Below are 19,379 nucleotides of genomic sequence, written 5' to 3'. Positions count from 1 at the left end.
TGTTTGATGTATTTAGACTTATTATAAGAAAAAATTTGTTTTTTAGATTCATAAAATGTTTAATGTATCTAGTTAATAAAATGGTCTAAATACATCAAACATTCCATAAATAAATTAATTAAAAGAAACAATTAGAGAGAGAGAGAGAGAGAGAATATGAATGGGTGGTTGAGATAATGAGAGAGAGCAAAAGCAGCAGGAGATAATAGGCTGGAGAGGATCCAGATCCGTTTTTGCGCGCACTGCTCGTTTAAATTTTTATTTAAAAAAACATAAATAATTTGAGAATAAGAAATTGTTTCAATAAAAATAGACACCTTCTAAAAGGTTGGCATGTAAAATCATGAAATTTCATATATAGGAAATATTAGTTAAGCACTGAACGCAATTCTCTACTTAAGTAAAAATTGGTTTGTAATCTTAAATATTTCAAATATAAGAAAGGTTAGCTAATTAAAATTGTATTTAAAAGTTAGTAAAGGTTAGTCCAAATGTTCCTCCGCCTACTCTCCATGTTTCTTAAGCTCCTTATTTCTAGTTTCTAGTTCTATTTTTATTTGTATGAAATATTTATTTGGATATTATATATACAAATAAAAAAAAAAAAAAAAAGTTTATTGTCTTAGCTCCTACTTATAAACCTACAATGATTTTTTTTTTCTTTTTAAGTTGCCTAGTGTCTAGAAATTCCACCTTAAAGGTGAATAAATGAAATGTTCAGGGTTCGCATTCCGGATCCTGCACATGTAGTACGATATCCTTACCAAATGAAATAATCTCAAAGGAACATAATGACCTATAGTTATAAGTGGGGACATCATGATTGTTTGTCTTAATAAGATCAATATTAGCTCTGTTTTTTTTTTTTTACACATCAATATTAGCTCTGTTAACTAAGCTAATATTGTGGTTAAAAAAAAAAACTAAACTAATATTGATTAGGGTTTTATATTTCATGAATCTAAAATCCTTCTGAAAAAAGGATTGCTGAAAAAGTGTAGTTAATCAAATAACTTTTTTTTGGATTAACATCACAAGCTTAAAGGAAAACCACCACATGAATAGTTAGATATCAACTTTGTTACTTGTTTTTTTTACCGGGTCTGTTTGGCAATTCAAAAAAACTAGTTTATAGTTTATGTTTTATGGTTTATAAGCTAAAAGACAAGTTTGGTAACAGTCTTTTCAGAGAGAGCTTATTGTTTATTTTATTGACTTATAGCTTATTTTCCAGAAGCTATTTCAAGTAGCTTCTGAGCTTATAGTATTACTATAATATAAAATAAAATAAATATGTTAGTCATGTTCCGATTGCTTTCTAATTCTTATATTTTACCTTTACAGTTGGTCTCTATTTCAATTTCAATTTATATACTTATACTATTCATTGTTCAATCAGGCCGATCAATTTTTAATCTACTAAATTTAAAACAATTGTCAATGCTTACATTTCAAAGATAACATTTACATGTAAACATAAAAAATATACATTTATATACAATATTAGTTTATATATAATGAAACTGCTTCAAAAAAATATATAATAAACTAAATATCCTACATACAAATAATGAAGATAATTATACAAAAAAAAATGAAGATAAATATTGATTTGATATTAAATAAAATAAAATTTAAATACTATATAACTAGATATAATAAATGTTTAAAAGTTAATTATAAATAATCAAAATAAATAAATAATTAAAGTATTGACGGTGGCCAAGTTTTCCCTTCATCGTGGCCACGATGTATCCCATCGTAGTCACGATAGCGTCCTGAATTAGATTTTTGATTCAACACGAAAGTTGTAGCTCTTTGTCTCGTCTTTCCAACGCATGGTCACATGACTCGATCCGATACTCATAGCTCCAGTTATCGCATTTTTGGTGTGATGTGGTATTTCTTCATTTTTCCATCTTGTGCATCGTACCATCGTGCCCACAGTGCTTCACAGATATCTTATCGTGGCTATGATACGATCCATCGTGCTACGGTGGATTGATTTTATATAATATTTTAACCGCCTCCTCATCGTGCTACGATGGTCATTTATCGTGGTGCGATGGATTCTTTAATTTCTTCCTTTTTAGCCCTTTTTCATGCATTTTTCCCTTTTCTTGATTCTTGGACAAGTAACTTCGTAACTTTAGGTATTTGCTTGTATTTGGTCTTCAATTGCTACTAAAACTACTCTAAGATAATACTAAAAACATCATATAATTGACTGTCATGAAGTATCTCAAATATGAAATTAATATCAATTTTATTATGAGTTAAGAATGTTCTTTTATGTCATTTTACATTATCAACTAGTTGAACCGCTAATTTTATCAAACATTTTAATTAGCTTATCAGCTATCAGTCACCAATCATCAACTATAACTTAAAAGCTATCAACCATCAGCTAGCTTATCAACCGACCGCTATTTTTTACAAACAGAATCAACTTTGTTACATGTTACCTTGTTTTTCCTATTTTTGTTAAGGTTGCACAAATGTCTTGTTTTTGGTTGGGTCATGTATTTAATTTGTGAGAAACATTTGCAATAATTTGGTTATAATATTTAATTAGCCAAAACCATTTGCAATTTTTTTTACATTATTATTCTTCAAAGTTACAAGAAGATATTAATCAAGTCCACCTTGTCCACTTTCTCATCACCATATATATAGTAAATAAAGCAAACATATGCTTCATTTTTATTTTTTGGTGGCATCACTTGACATATATTGTATAATGATCAAATTAAACATTAACAACATTAACCTTGCCATATGCATCATGATGTTTTTTATTTACTAATAATACTACTCGTGCCACATAAGTTCGTGCCACCAAAGCCACTGCTCCAATAACAATTTGAATGGTTAATCTTTTTCGCTTTTGCACCCCCCAAAATGAATGTTTCCTTATGGTTGCATCTTTGGTATGTTGAATTACTTCACTTTTTGGTATTACAATAGAAAGAATCCCTTGAGAAAACTTTGCTTGAATTCTATTCACATCACAATCTTTTGAAATCCTAATTTCTTTGTTGAAACGGCTCCATTTCTTACTAGATGTACCAAGAGACTTTTCTCCATAAATTTTTAGGATCCCTTTATTGTTGGTTTGAACCTTAAGTTGCTCCTTTTTGAAACCTGCAAAAGATTCAACCATTCAAGATAAAAACATCATAATACCATTACACTATTTTTTTTTTACTCAATATACCATTAGACTTATATTTATATATTATATAATATATGATGCTTTTTAATTGTTTTTTTTTTTGGTATATAGACGGAATTGTAAGTTATTGGAAACTCATACACATAAAGTGGAGGGATCGGAGTTCGAATCTCGGTCATAGCGTTCGACCAAACAATTTTGATATTTCTGTTAGTTGAGCTAGGATTTGTAGTGAACTTTTTAATTGTTTTTTAATCTTAATTTCTAACCTTTTTTTTCCCTCATATTACATATTTTAAGTGGGTACTATTTTGAGGTTATCTTATGTTTGGTGTTCTCAAAAGTGTAATTAGAGTCTTGCTTTCATATCATCTCTAATCAGAAACGTGTCTAGAAACTTTAGAACTTTAGACAAAATTCATTTTGAAATCTACTATGATTTCTCAATCTTAATTTATAACGTTAGTACTGAAGTTTCAAAATCGAGAATTTCTAACATATTTGCTTTCAAAATAGATAATACAATTAACTACATTTTTTTCCAAGTAATTTAATGGCTAAAAATTCCACCCTTAAAGGTAGATAAGTAGAGTGTCCGGAGTTCGAACCTCGACTCCTGCACATATAGTGCAATGTCCCTACCAACCGAGTTAAGTTCACGGGGACTGCAACTAAAAAAATACAATATATATGATTAAATAAATGAAACTAATTTATTTAAGGCAAAACTAAACTAGAGGTCTCTTATCTTATTTATTTGTAACAGATTATCTTTTATCTTTTTTTGTCTCAATCAAGTCCTTATCTTTATAAATTGTGACGATCGAATTGATCATTTTTTCATTTTTTTATTAAAAATATGATGAAGCGGCAAGCCACACGAGATAATATGATTTTTTTAATAATTTTTTTATTGAAAATTTTTAAAATAAAAAAATCATATTAACATTCATCATGTTCATCATCTCTCTCATCTTCATTATCCAATAACCAAATACACCTCAAAATTAAATAAACTTATGTGTTTTGTTTATCTCAACATTCTTCTAAACTTTAAAATTGATATCCCCAATTCTCATAAACCCTAAATTTACCAAATAAAAATATGAGGATTAATGCAGTAGGAGCAAAAATTAAAGACCATGAAGATGACCTTATGAAGGAGAAAAGATACTTGCAACAATCAAGCTATAATGGACAGCTCCAGCAACAATGAATGTTTCAATTTTTTAGCAAAACTAACACTATAAGTATTAGTCTGCTTTTATTTAGGCAAAAATGGAGGGGAATGCTTTCCATATGAAATTTTTCTGGGTTGATGAATAATATTTATCATTCTCATATTTTTTTTTATAATAAATTTAGGGTTTAATGAGAATTAGGGATTTTGATTTTTGAGTTTAGAATAAGATTGAGGTAAATAAAACACATAAATTTATAAAATTTTGAGGGGTATATGAGTGTATTTTGTTAAAGGATAATGAAGAAGATGATGAAGATAATGAAGGAGATGATGAACATGATGAATGTTAATATGATTTTTTGGTTTTTAAAAAATTTCAATAAAAAAAATTATTAAGAAAATCATATTATCCTATGTGGCTTGCCACTTCATCATATTTTTAATACAAAATGAAAAAAAGGATCAATTTGTGACAATTTATAAAGATAAAGGACTTGATTGAGACAAAAAAAGATGAAGGACCAATTTGTTACAAATAAATAAGATAAAGGACCTTCTGTGTAATTTTGCATTTATTTAATTATATATTGTATTTTTTTATATTAATCTATCTATTTTACGGTTTTAATTTTATTTATTTTTAAAAAACTTGATATTCGGCCCAAATATTCTGAAGGACATCTCAGAAGTTTATTCTATATGGACTGGATTCGAACCTAAAATTTTGAAAAGAGCACACTTCAAAGTCTTGAACTTTACCGCCGGATCAACTCGTGTGAGTTATTTTGATGTTTTAATTTGATCAATAGAACTATAATTTGGAGAAGAAAGTCAATGATTAGTCAATTATCAACTCAATCTAAATAAATGATACATAGGATAATTTCGATGAACTAAAATGAAACATTGTTCGGTTAATGTGTTAAGAAATGCCGAAAGAGTTTTAAGAAGGAGATCTAGATTTGATCCTAGAAAATAACAAAATGACTAACTTTGTTAACATTTGCATACTAAATTAATTTAAAATGCTAATGAGAATGAGAATATATAATAAAGGAAATCTAGTACCCTTTAAATCAATCTCAAGAATCTTTTGTCCTTCCTTTGTGAGCCATTTGCAATAAGGTTCAAAATCTTCATACAATCGATTGTTAGTAGCTTCAACAGCTTTGGTTTCCATTGAATATGATGACTAGTGGCTTCTCTTCTCTTTTCAATTTGAGATTTTTCAAATGCCAAAAGTTATGAAAAGGTATTGAATGAATGAATTGTGATTCAATCCTTTTATACAAATACATGGGTTCAGGGCAAGGAATTGTAATGAGGTTTTTATTCTTTAATTTTCCTTTTGGTTTAGAATAATTCTTTTTTGGTTTGAATAGACAAATCAAAGTGAGGTTGTTTGCCTTAATATTCTTGTATTGCATGGTGGGAGTTAGTGTGTAAATTTCTATGGAAGGAAAAATCATTGATTTAGGGTCCGTTTGGTATGAAATAAAAAACTATTTTTATTTTTTAAATTTTAAGAATTAGGAAATGCATTAATTAACTTTTAATTTTTATTTTCAAGAAATAAAAATGTATAGGATGTGACAAACGTTTAGTTATCACTTGTTTAGAGACCAGTACACTCGCACGGGTCTATTGACTTTTATTTGATAAAGTTTGTTATTGTATTAATGTATTTTTTTTCTAATAATGTAAAAATTTATTTAAAATAAAATATTTAAAGATTTGTTATAAAATATTGTTAATAAACTTGGTAGTAATTAATATCTTTATGTTTTTATGTTCTTATTTTTATGCGTGTTCATCATAATTTTTTTTATTGATTAAACTTTCGATAATCTTTTTATTATTTTAATTTGTTTTGTTTCTATTTTTATGGATAGATTCATATTTTTATTTCGTTCATATTTTTATGCCTATATTTTTAATAGAATAAAAATACAAGTTGAATGATATAAAATTTGGAATATTATTAAAACTAGTAATAGGAAATGATAAACATAACCTATTGTTTAAACTTAATTTGGAATAAAATTAACCTATCATGTTTAAATATTTTGTTTGGTGCACTAATAGGAAATAATAAACTTAGGGCCCGTTTGGTGCGCAGGATAGCATAGTGACAGAATATGATATAAAACAGGATAAGGATAGGATATGATAACAGCAGCATAACAGTTATACTCAGTTATCATATCCTGTGTTTGGTGCACACAGGATAACAAATATGATAACTATTATATTTTGTTTTTAATAGTTCATAATAATATGATAAGATATATAACATATTTAAATGATAATGACAAAATTACTATTGTAAAACAATTGTTATTTTTTTAAAATTATTTTGTAATACTTTTTAATTTTATAAATAAAAAATATGAATAGGTAATCAAATAACTTTATATAATTTCAAATAAAAATTATGAGAAAATAATCAAGTTTAATTTTTTATATGAATCATGATCAAATAAATAACTCAATAATATATACATGTTAGATAAACCAAATAAATATATGATATATCTCATACGTAAAGCCCCCGTTGCTTGGAAATCTGTGTGCCAACCTAAGCGTAATGGTGGTCTGAATCTCATTGACCTTGAGGGTTGGAATCATATTTCTTTGCTGAAACTGTTATGGAATCTTTGTGGCAAATCAGATAGCCTTTGGGTAAAATGGATCCATGCATATTATACTAAAAACCAGCAGATCATGGAGGCTGCTATACCAGATAATGCCTCCTGGATAATGAAGGCTGTTATGAAGCAACGCGAGTATACCCTTCAAAATCCGGTGTGGACAGAGATGTTGAATGCCCAGAAATTTAATATGAGAAAGATGTACTTGGCTAATTATGATAGATCTCAAAGTGTTCCGTGGAGAACTTTGTTCTACGGAAACGTGGCCCGTCCTAGAGCTCTTGTCAACCTCTGGATTGCTTGTAATGGGAGGTTGGCAACTCGTGACAGATTACACAAGTTTGGGATTATTGACACAACTTGTTGTTGCTTCTGCAGTGCTGATGAAACTCAGCAGCACCTTATGTTTGATTGTAATGAAACAAGAGATATTTGGAGGAAAGTCCTTGAATGGATTCAGATTGCTCATTATCCACTGGGCTGGTGTCAAGAAGTGGAGTGGATTATGAAACAGACTAAAGGTAAAGGAGGTCGTGCAAAGATCCTAAAATTGGCCTTCACTGAATGTGTCTATGAGGTTTGGAGGTATCGAAATGATATTAGTTTTGGTAATGCTGTACAGAACAATCATACTGATGAGAAAATTATTGATACTATTGTCTATAGGGGTTGGACCAATAGAAAATTAAGGACATGCCTAGCTAAACTCATGATGTAAATAGTCCTTTTCTTTGGTTTTTTCTTTTGTCGTTTTTGATCCTGTGGGCTGGATCCTTGCGATCGCCTTGTACCTTTGGTTTTTGAATTAATCAAAGTTTTCTTTTTGATTCAAAAAAAAAAAAAATAATCAAACTACTATTGCAAAAGAATTATATTTAATTTTTTATAAAATTTAAATTAATATTCCTATTTGTCAATTTTTTAATAATCATTTTACTTTAAAATATTGTAATTTTAGTAAAATTTTGATTTTTTAGAATATATAAATTACAAAATTACCCCTGTGAGAAAATCACATATATATTTAAAAATTAATTATTTTATTATTTATATTTTATTAATTTTATTTTATGTATTTTAAAATATATTTTATAAAATAAATCAGTGTTTTTTTTTTCTTATCCTATCCTGCTGGTAATCCAGCTCAAATTCAGGATAAGAATTATAACTAGAGAGACAGGATAGGATAAGCTTCAGGATTAACTTATCATATCCTGCTGTATTACCAAACACTAGATTGCGGCAGGATATGATACAGTTATCCTATCTTGTCTCTTATCCTGTGCACCAAACGGGCCCTTAACCTATTGTCAAGCTAGGATAGCAACATGATAGGATTTGTTTATGCAACTCGCCTCGGCCTACCCTTTGATTCCTGCTCAATGCACTTGGATATATTTTTTTACTATTCATTCACCATATTTATCCAACGTCTTGCAATCTTGCATTGCTTGCATATATTTTTTTAATCAGCAGTATTCTTTTTTGGAAAATGCTAAACAGTGCCCCCGGGTACTAGTTAATGATACAAATATAAAAGTTTTATCTCGTAAATTGTGCATTCAATGTTTTAATGATGTGAAAAATTATTCTCTCTCATCATTAACTTTATCATTTGTTTTCTTTTTTAGTATGCTTAACTAGTGCCCCAGGGACACTGTTTAGCATGACCCTTCTTTTTTATATTTGTCATTTTTCTTATAATATTTATTTGTTATTTATATATATATATATATATATATATATATATATATATATATATATAAATTATATCGGTATAACATTTTAATAATGTTACACCACTTAATAACGATTTAACGAATATAAATTTTACAAAATTTTGATTTTTGTAAAATAACGACATTTAATAAAAAATGCATAAACCGTTAATTTTAATTTGTCTCAATAACATATCAAACGATTTTAGATTTTTGTAAAATTTAATATGGATGATCAATATGATATAATTTTTCAATTCAACGGTGAATTTTGTAAAATTTGTATTTGATTTATATTCTTAAAGCGTTATTGAGCGGTACTATTATATTACTCAAATATTACTCTGGTATAATAATACGAGAACTTATATTTAATTTCACAAATATAAGTTTGTCATTTAAGTATAATACTCCCTCTGATCCTTATTATAAGAAAAAATTTGTTTTCTAGATTCATGGAATGTTTGATGTATTTAGACTTATTATAAGAAAAAATTTGTTTTTTAGATTCATAAAATGTTTGATGTATCTAGTTAATAAAATGGTCTAAATACATCAAACATTCCATGAATCTAAAAAACAAATTTTTTCTTATAATAAAGACCGGAGGGAGTAATATGTCTAACAAAAAAATAATTAATAATATGTCTTATCATGTCAATATTATTTGTGCACCAAACACAAGATATGATAAAGTAATGCTATCATATTTCTTATCATGTGTGTATCAAACACATGATAGGATAAATATTTATCCTATCACTATCCTATCTGCGCACCAAACGGACCTTAATTGTTTAATCTGGGAGTTTACAATTTTGCCCTCACACACCTCTCTCCTTCTTCTCTCTCCTTTTCACGTTGATTGTGGTCTTTCTATTTTCATTCCTCATTCTCTTTCCATTTCTCTCTCTTCTTTCTCTCTCTTCTTCTTTTCACGTTGACATGTCTTCTACCGGCGGCGACGAAAATCCTCCTACCGTCGGTAACTCCGATGAACTTCGCCGTTACTTTTGCCACCAGTGCGAACGCACAGCTTTCATTTCCACTACATCCACCGATCTAATCTGTCCCAATTGCAACGGTACTTTCCTCGAAGAACTCGAAACTCCAATCCCTAACCCTAATCCCAATCCTCTCCCTCCTTTCTTCTCCCACACCACAACCGATTTCCCCGCCGCAGGATTCTCCTTTCCCCTCATTTTCTCCGGTGCCGGCGCCGCCAATGCTTCTCAACCGTTCAATGATCTCTCCGCTTTATTATCGTCTCCAGCACCGCCTTCACCTTTCGGTGAAGCGTTTAACCCTGTCGCGTTTATTCAAAACTACCTCCGCAACATGAATGCCGGAGGAGGCAACGTTCAGTTCTTCATCAACGATGCTGACGATCCGGCGAGACAGTTCCGGTTTCCCGGAAACGCTAATCCAGGAGATTATTTCTTTGGACCTGGACTTGAGGATCTGATCCAGCAATTAGCAGAGAACGATCCTAATCGGCGAGGGACACCGCCGGCGTCGAAGTCCGCTGTGGAAAAGCTTCCGGTTATTGAAGTTACGGAGGAGCTGCTGGAATCGGATTCATCGCAGTGCGCGGTGTGTAAAGACACATTTGCCCTTGGCGAAAAGGCAAAGCAGATGCCGTGTAAGCATATATATCATACTGATTGTATCTTGCCGTGGTTGGAATTGCATAATTCGTGTCCTGTTTGTCGTCATGAGTTGCCTACAGATGATCCTGATTATGAGCAGAGGGCTCATGGTGGTGGCGGAGGCGGTGCTGGTGGTGGAGGAGGAGGAGATGATTCAGTGAGAACAAGGTTTAGGGTGTCTTTGCCATTTATGCCGTTTAGGCATGTACCTTCTTCTTCTGGAGCTGCTGCAGGGACAAGTAATGTTGGGAATGTTAATAACAATGATAGCAACAATAGCAATAGTGGAAATAATAATGAGCAATCCAATACCGAAAATAGGGGAAATCAGAATTTTGAGTCAGGGACTAGACAAGAAGATCTTGACTGAGAATCAATCCTGTTTCATATGTAAGTCTGGAGCTTCCTGCTTTCTTTTGAATGTTGGATTTTTTTGGTTCTATTGTTTTGGCTTGCAAGTTATTTATAGTCTAGATTTTGCTTCACATGGGTTTTACTTATTTCAATTGCCTTGAGTAAAACGATGAAGTAGTTTTGAAGTGCTTATTCATGCTGTGATAAACCATTTTTGCCGTTCTATTGATTATCCCGGGTACATTTATGTTTGAACTTGGAAATTTGTTGAATATTAGGGTTAGGTTGCTGTGGCAGGTTAAATGTATGTGGCAGTGGCATTGCCTTTGTGTTTCTAGCTGAACAATATTTGGGAACTATAAACAGTATAATCAAGTGCTTATAGCATACGCGCTTATCATATAACAAAAGATAAAATAAATGAAAATATTTTCATATAAGTTACAAGCTATTTTAGTAAGCTATCATGCAGCGCTTATGAAAATAAGCTGAAACAACTTATAGACATGTCTTAAGTTGTTTTCATAAGGTCTCCCAAACAGTCTCATGAGTGCTTATGTCAATAGATAAGGTCAAACAAACCAATCCAATCTATATGGGCCCAAATTGTAAAGGGGAAAAAATTCCGTATTTGATTGGAGCTGCCTTAATTAGTGAAAGAGTGAGGTTTTAAACTTCCTATTTTAGTTAAATAGTACGGATTGTGAAGTTGCTAGCTTGGGTTATCTTCATTTGTTTTTATACTTGATTAGTGCATAAACTGGGGTATGTAAAGGGCTTGATGATGTTTGTTCTGTTTTGGTGGATGCAATCACCTTTTTTATCTGTGGCATCATCCATGAAAGCAAACATCTAGCATGTGCAAACAAAGGATATGAATTTGGATTTGGGTTCTATTATATTTGACTTAGAAAGGAAAGAACGTGAGTTAAAGAAAAAATTATTTATCCAAACTCCTTTTTCATCTAATGGTAGTTGTAAAAATGAGTTGCTACAACACAAGCTTCCGTATCTCATGACGTGTTTAAATTTGAGGAGTTGGCTGCTATTGCAGGAACTTGAATTGCATTGTTTAGTGCTTTGCATTGTTTATTGCTTTGGATTCAAAGTATGCAGTCTTAGAATATACATTTTTGTGATTCACTTTGAACCATTTGTTGTTTGGAAGGTCTACCAATCTTCTAATGTGAAATGAAGTACATACCATGAGGCATGAGGTGGGTTTATTATTGTTTTATAAGATTCTTTACCTTTTTGGTGGTACTGCATATTGTAGTAATTTAAGAGTATTAGATTCTGTTTTTCAACTATTAGTTGTCCATTCGAGGCTTATTTTTAAAGCTAGTAAAGGTTATAGGCCAAATATTAATAAATCTAAGGAGCTGTTTGATTTAACGAAATATTTTTTTGTCTCTGTTTTAACTAATAATTATAATTACAAAAATGTCACAATTTATTCACTTTCTTTTCTGTTTGATATCAGAATTCATGTACAATTATTTAGAAATAGGAGTTAAAGTACAAAAAGGTGTTATTTTTGTAAGGAAAATGTTAACTTGTGCATCAAGGGCACATGATAAGGATGCTAAAATAGAAATATTTTCTTGAAATTTGTGTCTTTAACTTTCAAAACATTAAATATTTTACATCATTAAATGCTAACTTTCTACTTTTAGGTAGCTTATCATGTGCCCTTGATGCACAAGTTAACATGACCCTTTTTGTAATTGTTAGTGGAAACAGAAAGCATAAATCATTTCCTTAAACTCAAAAATCCATTTGTATTACTTAAGTTATCTTTAATTGTAAGAAAATGTTTAAATGGAAAAGCATCTGGGCGGATGTGTGGTGTAAATTTTAGGAACTTCATATAATTGCATAGTTGTGTAGATTTGTCAGATGCGATTGATAGAGACTTGAATGTGAAAGTGGGCCTTGACTTTGGCCCAAGACTAAGGTGTGAAAAGAAAGAGAGAAAGGAATGATGAGGTGGCATGAGAGCATGAAATGCGTGATGACTTATTCTACTATATAAAGAGTAGTGAACACAAGGAATAATTTAGCTAGAATTTCAGTTAGAATTAATGGGATCACTTTTAGTGCTTTGGGGCACCTAGTGCTTTGGGGCTAGTAGACTCTCTCTACTAGTTTGTTATCTTTGTTATTTTCATTCTCCATTTTCATAAACTGTGTAATTGTTCATCGGTTGCAATCAATACAATTACATATTTCTCCATTTCAATCTTATTTTCATTATTTGAGATCTAGAGTTCTATCAATTGGTCCGACCTGCCGGATCCATACCACCCATACCCGATTCACCATAGGTGCGACAAACACGATGGGAGATAGCATTCAGTTGTTGGTAGAGAAGTTGATAGAAGGGAATGCAAAGATGCTATTGCTATCAAAACAAATGTATCAACAGACTCTCGGGTTGAGCGAACAGATCGGAAGGATGAGAGAAGAGATTAAAAAGGTGAAAGAGATAGATTCTGGATCGTTGAAGAATTCGTCGGAGCAACCGAATCAGAAATTCCCGGTAACAACTACTTTAACACCATCAAATGCGAAGAACGTGATCGATTCTGGATCACCGCAAAATTCATCGGAGTTGTCGGTTAAAAAATTGCCGGCGAGACCTATGGTGACACCCTCAGTCACGAAAAGTCACACGACTGTGGTTGATGTGATAGAAGAAAATCACGATGAGGATGTAATAGTGTTAGAGGTGAAGAACGGGGGAGAAGCAATGTTTGACGAAACAGTGAGTGTGGTGCAAAGAAGGAAGGAGAAGACGAGTGTGATCGAGGCACCGCCGGTTCCTGATCCACCAGATCCCGGTCGACTTGCAGCGGCTCCACCTAAGCCAAAACCACCAGATCCATTGAAGTTACCACCAAGTCGAAGCCACCTGATCCACTCTCACCGAAATCAAACCCTTGGGACTCCAATCAACTCGCGACGGAACTAACACGGCGAGCTCCACCACCTAAACCACCAGATCATAATAATTATGTGGATGAGAATGGATCGTCACCACCGTTGGAGTCACTGGTGGTCGATTCAAGTGTGAAGGTTGTCGCGATGACGTCAAAGAAATCACGAGTGTCTCGTACCAATTTGATAGAGAAGAAAGATAGAAGGGTAGTATGGGTATTCTACATAGTGGGTCCAGTGTTTGACTCAATTGTAGATTTGACTTTACTTAGAGAAGGATGTAAAAGAGAAAATGGGGTATTGCAAAATTGGAGTGTCATTTTAAATCGAGTGGGCCAGGCCCAAACTAATATTGGGTTGTTAGGAGATAATTTTAGAGCTTGGGCTGATATGAATATATGGGAGCTCTCCCAAAGACAATTATGGCAGGAGGTGCACTCAGATGACGTTTCAGAATATGTGAAGTCTGCAAAATTCTTGTTGGAGCACAAATGGGCTGGGATTTTACCATCGGCGGACGACGATCTGCACGCAGCTAAACAGATGCTTATGTTGTGGGAGGTTTGGTCAAGATACTTGTGGCGGGAACTAATTTCTTCTCATGTGAACCATCTAACATGTACATCAATTCAGTGTGTTTCATCGTTACCGAAGGAATGAACGGTATGTGCTTAACTCATGAGGTGGCTGCAGTTTCACTAATTTACTCATTGATGCAAGAAGGTTCTACTTGTCTGAAATGCACCTTGGTGTCAACTGATATGGGTGTAAAGGTAATGTTGACTCTTGAAGCTCTAAACCATATTGACTGTTATGTTGAGAATTGTCATCTTTTCAAAAGAAATCTTCCATTAGTCGGTATTGTTGGAAAATATATGTGTATCCGAATCTTATACGTGAGAGTTAAAAATGTTATGGATGTGGGAGTTAGATGCTTTGAGAAGTATAGTGATTTTTCTGGTTTCATTACCAATTATCAGTTTGGGGGAACGATTATAGAGAGAGACTTGGTAGTGGTATCATTTCTTGATATTGCAATGGCATGCATGACTAAAGTCAACATAGTGGTACTGGAAGTGAAGTTTACCTTCAATCTACATGAAAGGGTTAATGAAATAAAGAGTAATGAAGAAGCAATAATATCTACAGGGAGGCAAACAACATCACTGTCGGTGTATTGGAAGACATATTATTGTGACTTCAAATTGGTGAAAAACACAAGGTCATCTTTGAGTTTTTTTTATGATAGAGGGAAGCTATGGGAAATTTTGTTTGATGTGGGAAACCACAAATTAGATGTTATTGCATTGTCATTGAAAATCTGTAAGCAGTGGTTATTTTTTGGATTATGGAGTCAAGCTCAAATCTATCATCAGTATCAGGACTACAATGGAAAAGTCAATAATGATATTAGGTACCGGTTCCCCAACATATTAGTGCAATTGGTGTCCAACTTCAAGCACATTCCAGTTTGGTTCTTCAGCAAATTAATGACCCTACCAAATGCTATGGGAGCTATTATTGAAGTCTATTGGAGAATGATCTTCATCTTTCATGGATTGCTCAACTTTGTATTTGACAGAGGCAAATTTTGATGGATGTGAAACTCAACCTTGAGGACAAGGTTGTTTGAAGGGGTGAGTATTGATAGAGACTTGAATGTGAAAGTGGGCCTTGACTTTGGCCCAAGACTAAGGTGTGAAAAGAAAGAGAGAAAGGAATGATGAGGTGGCATGAGAGCATGAAATGCGTGATGACTTATTCTACTATATAAAGAGTAGTGAACACAAGGAATAATTTAGCTAGAATTTCAGTTAGAATTAATGGGATCACTTTTAGTGATTTGGGGCACCTAGTGCTTTGGGGCTAGTAGACTCTCTCTACTAGTTTGTTATCTTTGTTATTTTCATTCTCCATTTTCATAAACTGTGTAATTGTTCATCGGTTTCAATCAATACAATTACATATTTCTCCATTTCAATCTTATTTTCATTATTTGAGATCTAGAGTTCTATCAGCGCTGAAAACTGAAATCAACCCAGGTCACTCTATGGAAAAAGAAATGATTTTATGCATGAAAATTTATTAGGTCGTAGAAGTTTTTTGATACCAAAATTGATAGTCTATATAGGTGCAGAAAAGTTTTGTTTACTTTTGAACATGTGAAGGTCTTTTCCATGTTATTTGGATTGTTTACTGTTGAAGTATTCAGCTCATGGATCAAATGGTGTAGAAAACATTTCATTTGAATACGCATAGAGTCAACAAAGAAGCTTTTCAGATGATCTGTTTCAGTTTCAAATTAAGTGGTTCTGTAAATATGATTAAGCTTTCCTTCGAGTTTTCCCCTCAGAAGCTACTATTTTAGTTAAGAGAAACATAGACAAACAGCTTCTTTTTTTAGTTTTGCTTTTCTTTAACTCATAGGGTATGTTTGGATGTAGGATTTTGGAGAGATAAGTCTATAATTTGGTATATATATTTGATATTTTAAAAAATTTAAAAGAATAACATGTTAGATGATCATATAACATTTCAATTTCACTTAATTTATTTTAAGTTAACATTTTATAGCTTCCTTAATTTAGAAAAGAAAAACAAGTCCTCTCATCTCTTCCAAAACCCTCCATTCAAATATGCCATTGCATTTTTTATAATTTTGTGAACCTATATTTTAATTAGAAATACACTTTTACTTTAAAAAAACAAGCCTCTTATTTTGTCATGTGGGATACCCTTGATATTATATTGTGAATGAAGGAAGCAGAAGTGTACTGCAAGTCCTATGATGTAAATGAAGGTTTTGTTAATGAATGAATGTTAACGATTAAAGCAAGAGATGAACTTAATCAGAACTGAGATAAGATTGTAACTGATGATTAGAAGGGAACATATACTTCTTGGCCAGAGCACTTTAAAAAATAATTTTTGTTATTGTGATTTTCCAAATAAAATATTCAAATCCGCTCAATCACTTTGTTAAATCTTGTAGGAGGGGATGCAGTGACAGGTTTCAGTCAATCTTGTTACAGCTTTATCAATGTAAGTAGAAGAGGTAATCCCATTAGTTGACCGTGTACCCGATTGCTTTCTATTCTGTATGATCTTATTGTATTGAATGATTTTGATTGGGACAAGTATAGTGCAACAATTCACTACTTGATTTTGTATTCTATTTTGTATCATTTCATTGTATTGTATAGAATAAATTTTATTGCGACAAATAATACACGACTTATAACTATGGCTTTCCATAAATGCAACTGTTATTTGAGGTCTGAGAGAGCATTTGTTTTGTTTATCCTCTCCCTGATTAGTACTCTTAAATGTATATACTTTAACCATTTTACGTTAAATAAGAATAGAGTATGATTTTAACTTTCTCCATTTTTAATGAAAATTTGAATTTCCACACGGCCTGTAAATTAGCAACATTTCAGGTCCAAAGAACTCCTGCATGAGTGTTTATCAGAGATGTGCACATAAAATCATTCATGTATCCTCACTTAATAGCTTAGGATTATGAGATGGTTGGTTCATGACACTAGCTTAACAATAGAAAATATGAACAATTGCATACGGAAATGGTCATCACTAGTGTTTTTCTTGGTCTTAACCTCATGGAGATTGGGCAAAGGGGAATGATAGAACTATAGAATAAGCAGTTCTTCAAAATAGAGGCAATGTTTTGAGGAAATAGTAGGACATGTCACCTGCTGTTTTTCTGAGCTGTGTCTGTAATGTGACATGCCCCTCCTAAGAACTTAAATGACATGCATAATGGTCGGTGCACTATCCGATTATTACAATTGTATTAGATATTTTGGCTGAAAATTTTCAAATTTCAAAGAGGAAGTTTAATCAATTGAGTGACGATGTTATTGCTCTTAATGGTGTGTCTTAGGTTGAGTTTAACTTTGAAATCTTGGTCCATGCATGAGGCAAATGCAATATATTTTGGAAAAAGTGTTGTTGAAATCTTAGCCCAATCAGATCTTTTCAGAAATCTTCATTTCTTTTTGGCAGGTATGAAGTGTGTTTCAAACCTGCAGCATTTGTTGAGTAGAAAAGATGTCAAATTTCAAGTAGTGGTTTTACAACAATTGCAAATTTTATATTTGATGATGAACTTTCGTGACTGTCCATAAAAACATTTTGAAGCTTAGAGTTCTTTGTAGATTCATGATCCTCTATGTGCATTATTTGTGCTATATTTTGTGAACTTTATTTTCTGTGACTGTTTCAAAAGGAAGTACAAGGTTATAGCCGATCATTGAGAAAACGAATGGTCGATATCATGATAAAATGTATTTACATGAATAATGAATTATTATAACATCATTTAAGCCGATCAATAACATATCTTTAGAATCCATACTACACTTGAGTAGATATTGTATATTGTTAGTTATGTTAATGGAAAATAATTGTTTAATAAATTAATAGAGATAGACAGGTTCTATTATTTTTTTAATGTTGAATATATAGGTTCTAATTGACTGGGTTCTGTTTTTTACCGTATCTATCCATTTTGTTGATTACACATTAGATTTGAATGAAAAATTAAGACCAAGTAAAGTTATACTAGTATGTTTTGTTGGAAACAAACTAGAGGTTTTATTTGTTAACGTTTTCCATTTCTAGCTTTAGAATCGATACACGATGCCGGGATGCAAGAACAAGCAACACTCATCCAAACATATGCTTATGCTAAATGGATAGATACGGTAAAAAACAGAACCCAGTCAACACCCTTTTTCTATTTGTGTCATAGTATATCATCTGTTGACTAAAGGGTTCATCGCTTGCTTCTTACTTATATCTCATTTGTGATACTTGTTTTGATCTAATCTATGTTTAAAAAAAATTGACTTGAGTCAAGAGTTTTCACCAATTCTAATTCTTTTGAGCTTGTTTTGATAATCTTTTGAGCCTCACGTAATCAGAAGTAAAGCCACCTATGAGGTTAAGTGCTTTCACCAATTCTAATTCTAATACAATGCAAAAAAAAACTTGCCTAGAACTACTTATTCACGAAATAGATGAAAATAAGAAAACCATTGGTGGCACACGCAAAAGGGTCCCAAGTGTTTTTGAGTTTTAGCCAAAACCATTTATATTAATATCCCAATAACAATACAAATTTGCTATCAAATTTTTAGGCTTTAATACACTTTTGTTGAATAAGTGAATAAGTGATTTCTTAGGGTTCCATGATTTGGGAACCCTTTAGTCAGCATTATTATATAACTAAAAATCAGTAAATTACTCAAAGAAATCAGAAAAGCAAACGTTGGTTCCCAAATCATGGAACCCTAAGAAATCACTTATTCACTTGATATAACGCATAAATTACTTGATATCTCGAACACTTCACTTATTCACTTTAAGGATGAAATTTCTAGACATTAAATTACTTGATAAATAAAAAAAACCTTCCAACTAGAAGCTTCATAAATTGTAGAATCCTCTTCCATTTTGTTGAACCGTGAGGGAGTGCTTCACTGGATTATATCAACATATTAGATTAAGAGCAACCACGTAGATAACTTTGACATCACATTTTCACTTAAAATTTTGAGGTATTAAATTTATGATTCATCTCTTATATATTGCTCGACATCAAATTTTTTGACTAATGTGAAACTTAACTCACTTCATACTATTCATAAAGAAAAATAATCTATTTTTACATTGAAAAGTATTGAG

The 19,379-nt window shown here is 31.9% G+C and overlaps 2 protein-coding genes across 5 annotated transcripts; one reads left to right on the top strand and one right to left on the bottom strand.

The window, feature by feature from the left end:
• Positions 1-2,571: 2,571 nt before the first annotated feature.
• Positions 2,572-5,621, bottom strand: LOC123911700 (inactive protein RESTRICTED TEV MOVEMENT 2-like). The gene is made up of 2 exons (XM_045963170.1): positions 5,427-5,621; positions 2,572-3,144 (listed from the first exon to the last, which is right to left on the bottom strand). The coding sequence occupies exons 1-2, from the start codon at positions 5,536-5,538 to the stop codon at positions 2,750-2,752; spliced, it is 507 nt and encodes a 168-aa protein (XP_045819126.1). The 5' UTR covers positions 5,539-5,621; the 3' UTR covers positions 2,572-2,749.
• Positions 5,622-9,561: 3,940 nt separating this feature from the next.
• On the top strand, positions 9,562-18,047 carry LOC123907902 (E3 ubiquitin-protein ligase RING1-like). Of its 4 annotated transcripts, none has more exons than XR_006809521.1 (3): positions 9,562-10,766; positions 16,663-16,712; positions 17,697-18,047. XR_006809521.1 is itself a non-coding variant. In XM_045958360.1 (2 exons), the coding sequence occupies exon 1, from the start codon at positions 9,673-9,675 to the stop codon at positions 10,744-10,746; it is 1,074 nt and encodes a 357-aa protein (XP_045814316.1). In that variant the 5' UTR covers positions 9,601-9,672; the 3' UTR covers positions 10,747-10,766; positions 17,697-18,047. The 4 variants fall into 4 exon arrangements, 2 of the variants coding, with proteins under 2 accessions (XP_045814316.1, XP_045814315.1); XR_006809520.1 differs by having other exon boundaries at positions 9,599-10,766; positions 16,663-16,725; XM_045958360.1 differs by lacking the exon at positions 16,663-16,712 and having other exon boundaries at positions 9,601-10,766.
• The last annotated feature ends 1,332 nt before the right edge of the window (positions 18,048-19,379 follow it).

This window comes from Trifolium pratense, linkage group LG2, assembly GCF_020283565.1.
Source record: "Trifolium pratense cultivar HEN17-A07 linkage group LG2, ARS_RC_1.1, whole genome shotgun sequence".
Lineage (NCBI taxonomy): Eukaryota > Viridiplantae > Streptophyta > Magnoliopsida > Fabales > Fabaceae > Trifolium > Trifolium pratense.
This window is presented reverse-complemented; position numbering and strand designations above follow the sequence as displayed.

Coding starts and splice junctions, on each gene's coding strand:
- LOC123907902 (XM_045958360.1), top strand. CDS start 9,673: ATGTCTTCTACCGGCGGCGACGAAAATCCTCCTACCGTCGGTAACTCC.
- LOC123911700 (XM_045963170.1), bottom strand. CDS start 5,538: ATGGAAACCAAAGCTGTTGAAGCTACTAACAATCGATTGTATGAAGAT. Junction 3,145..5,426: donor TCTTGAGATTGATTTAAAGG/GTACTAGATTTC, acceptor AATCTTTTGCAG/GTTTCAAAAAGGAGCAACTT.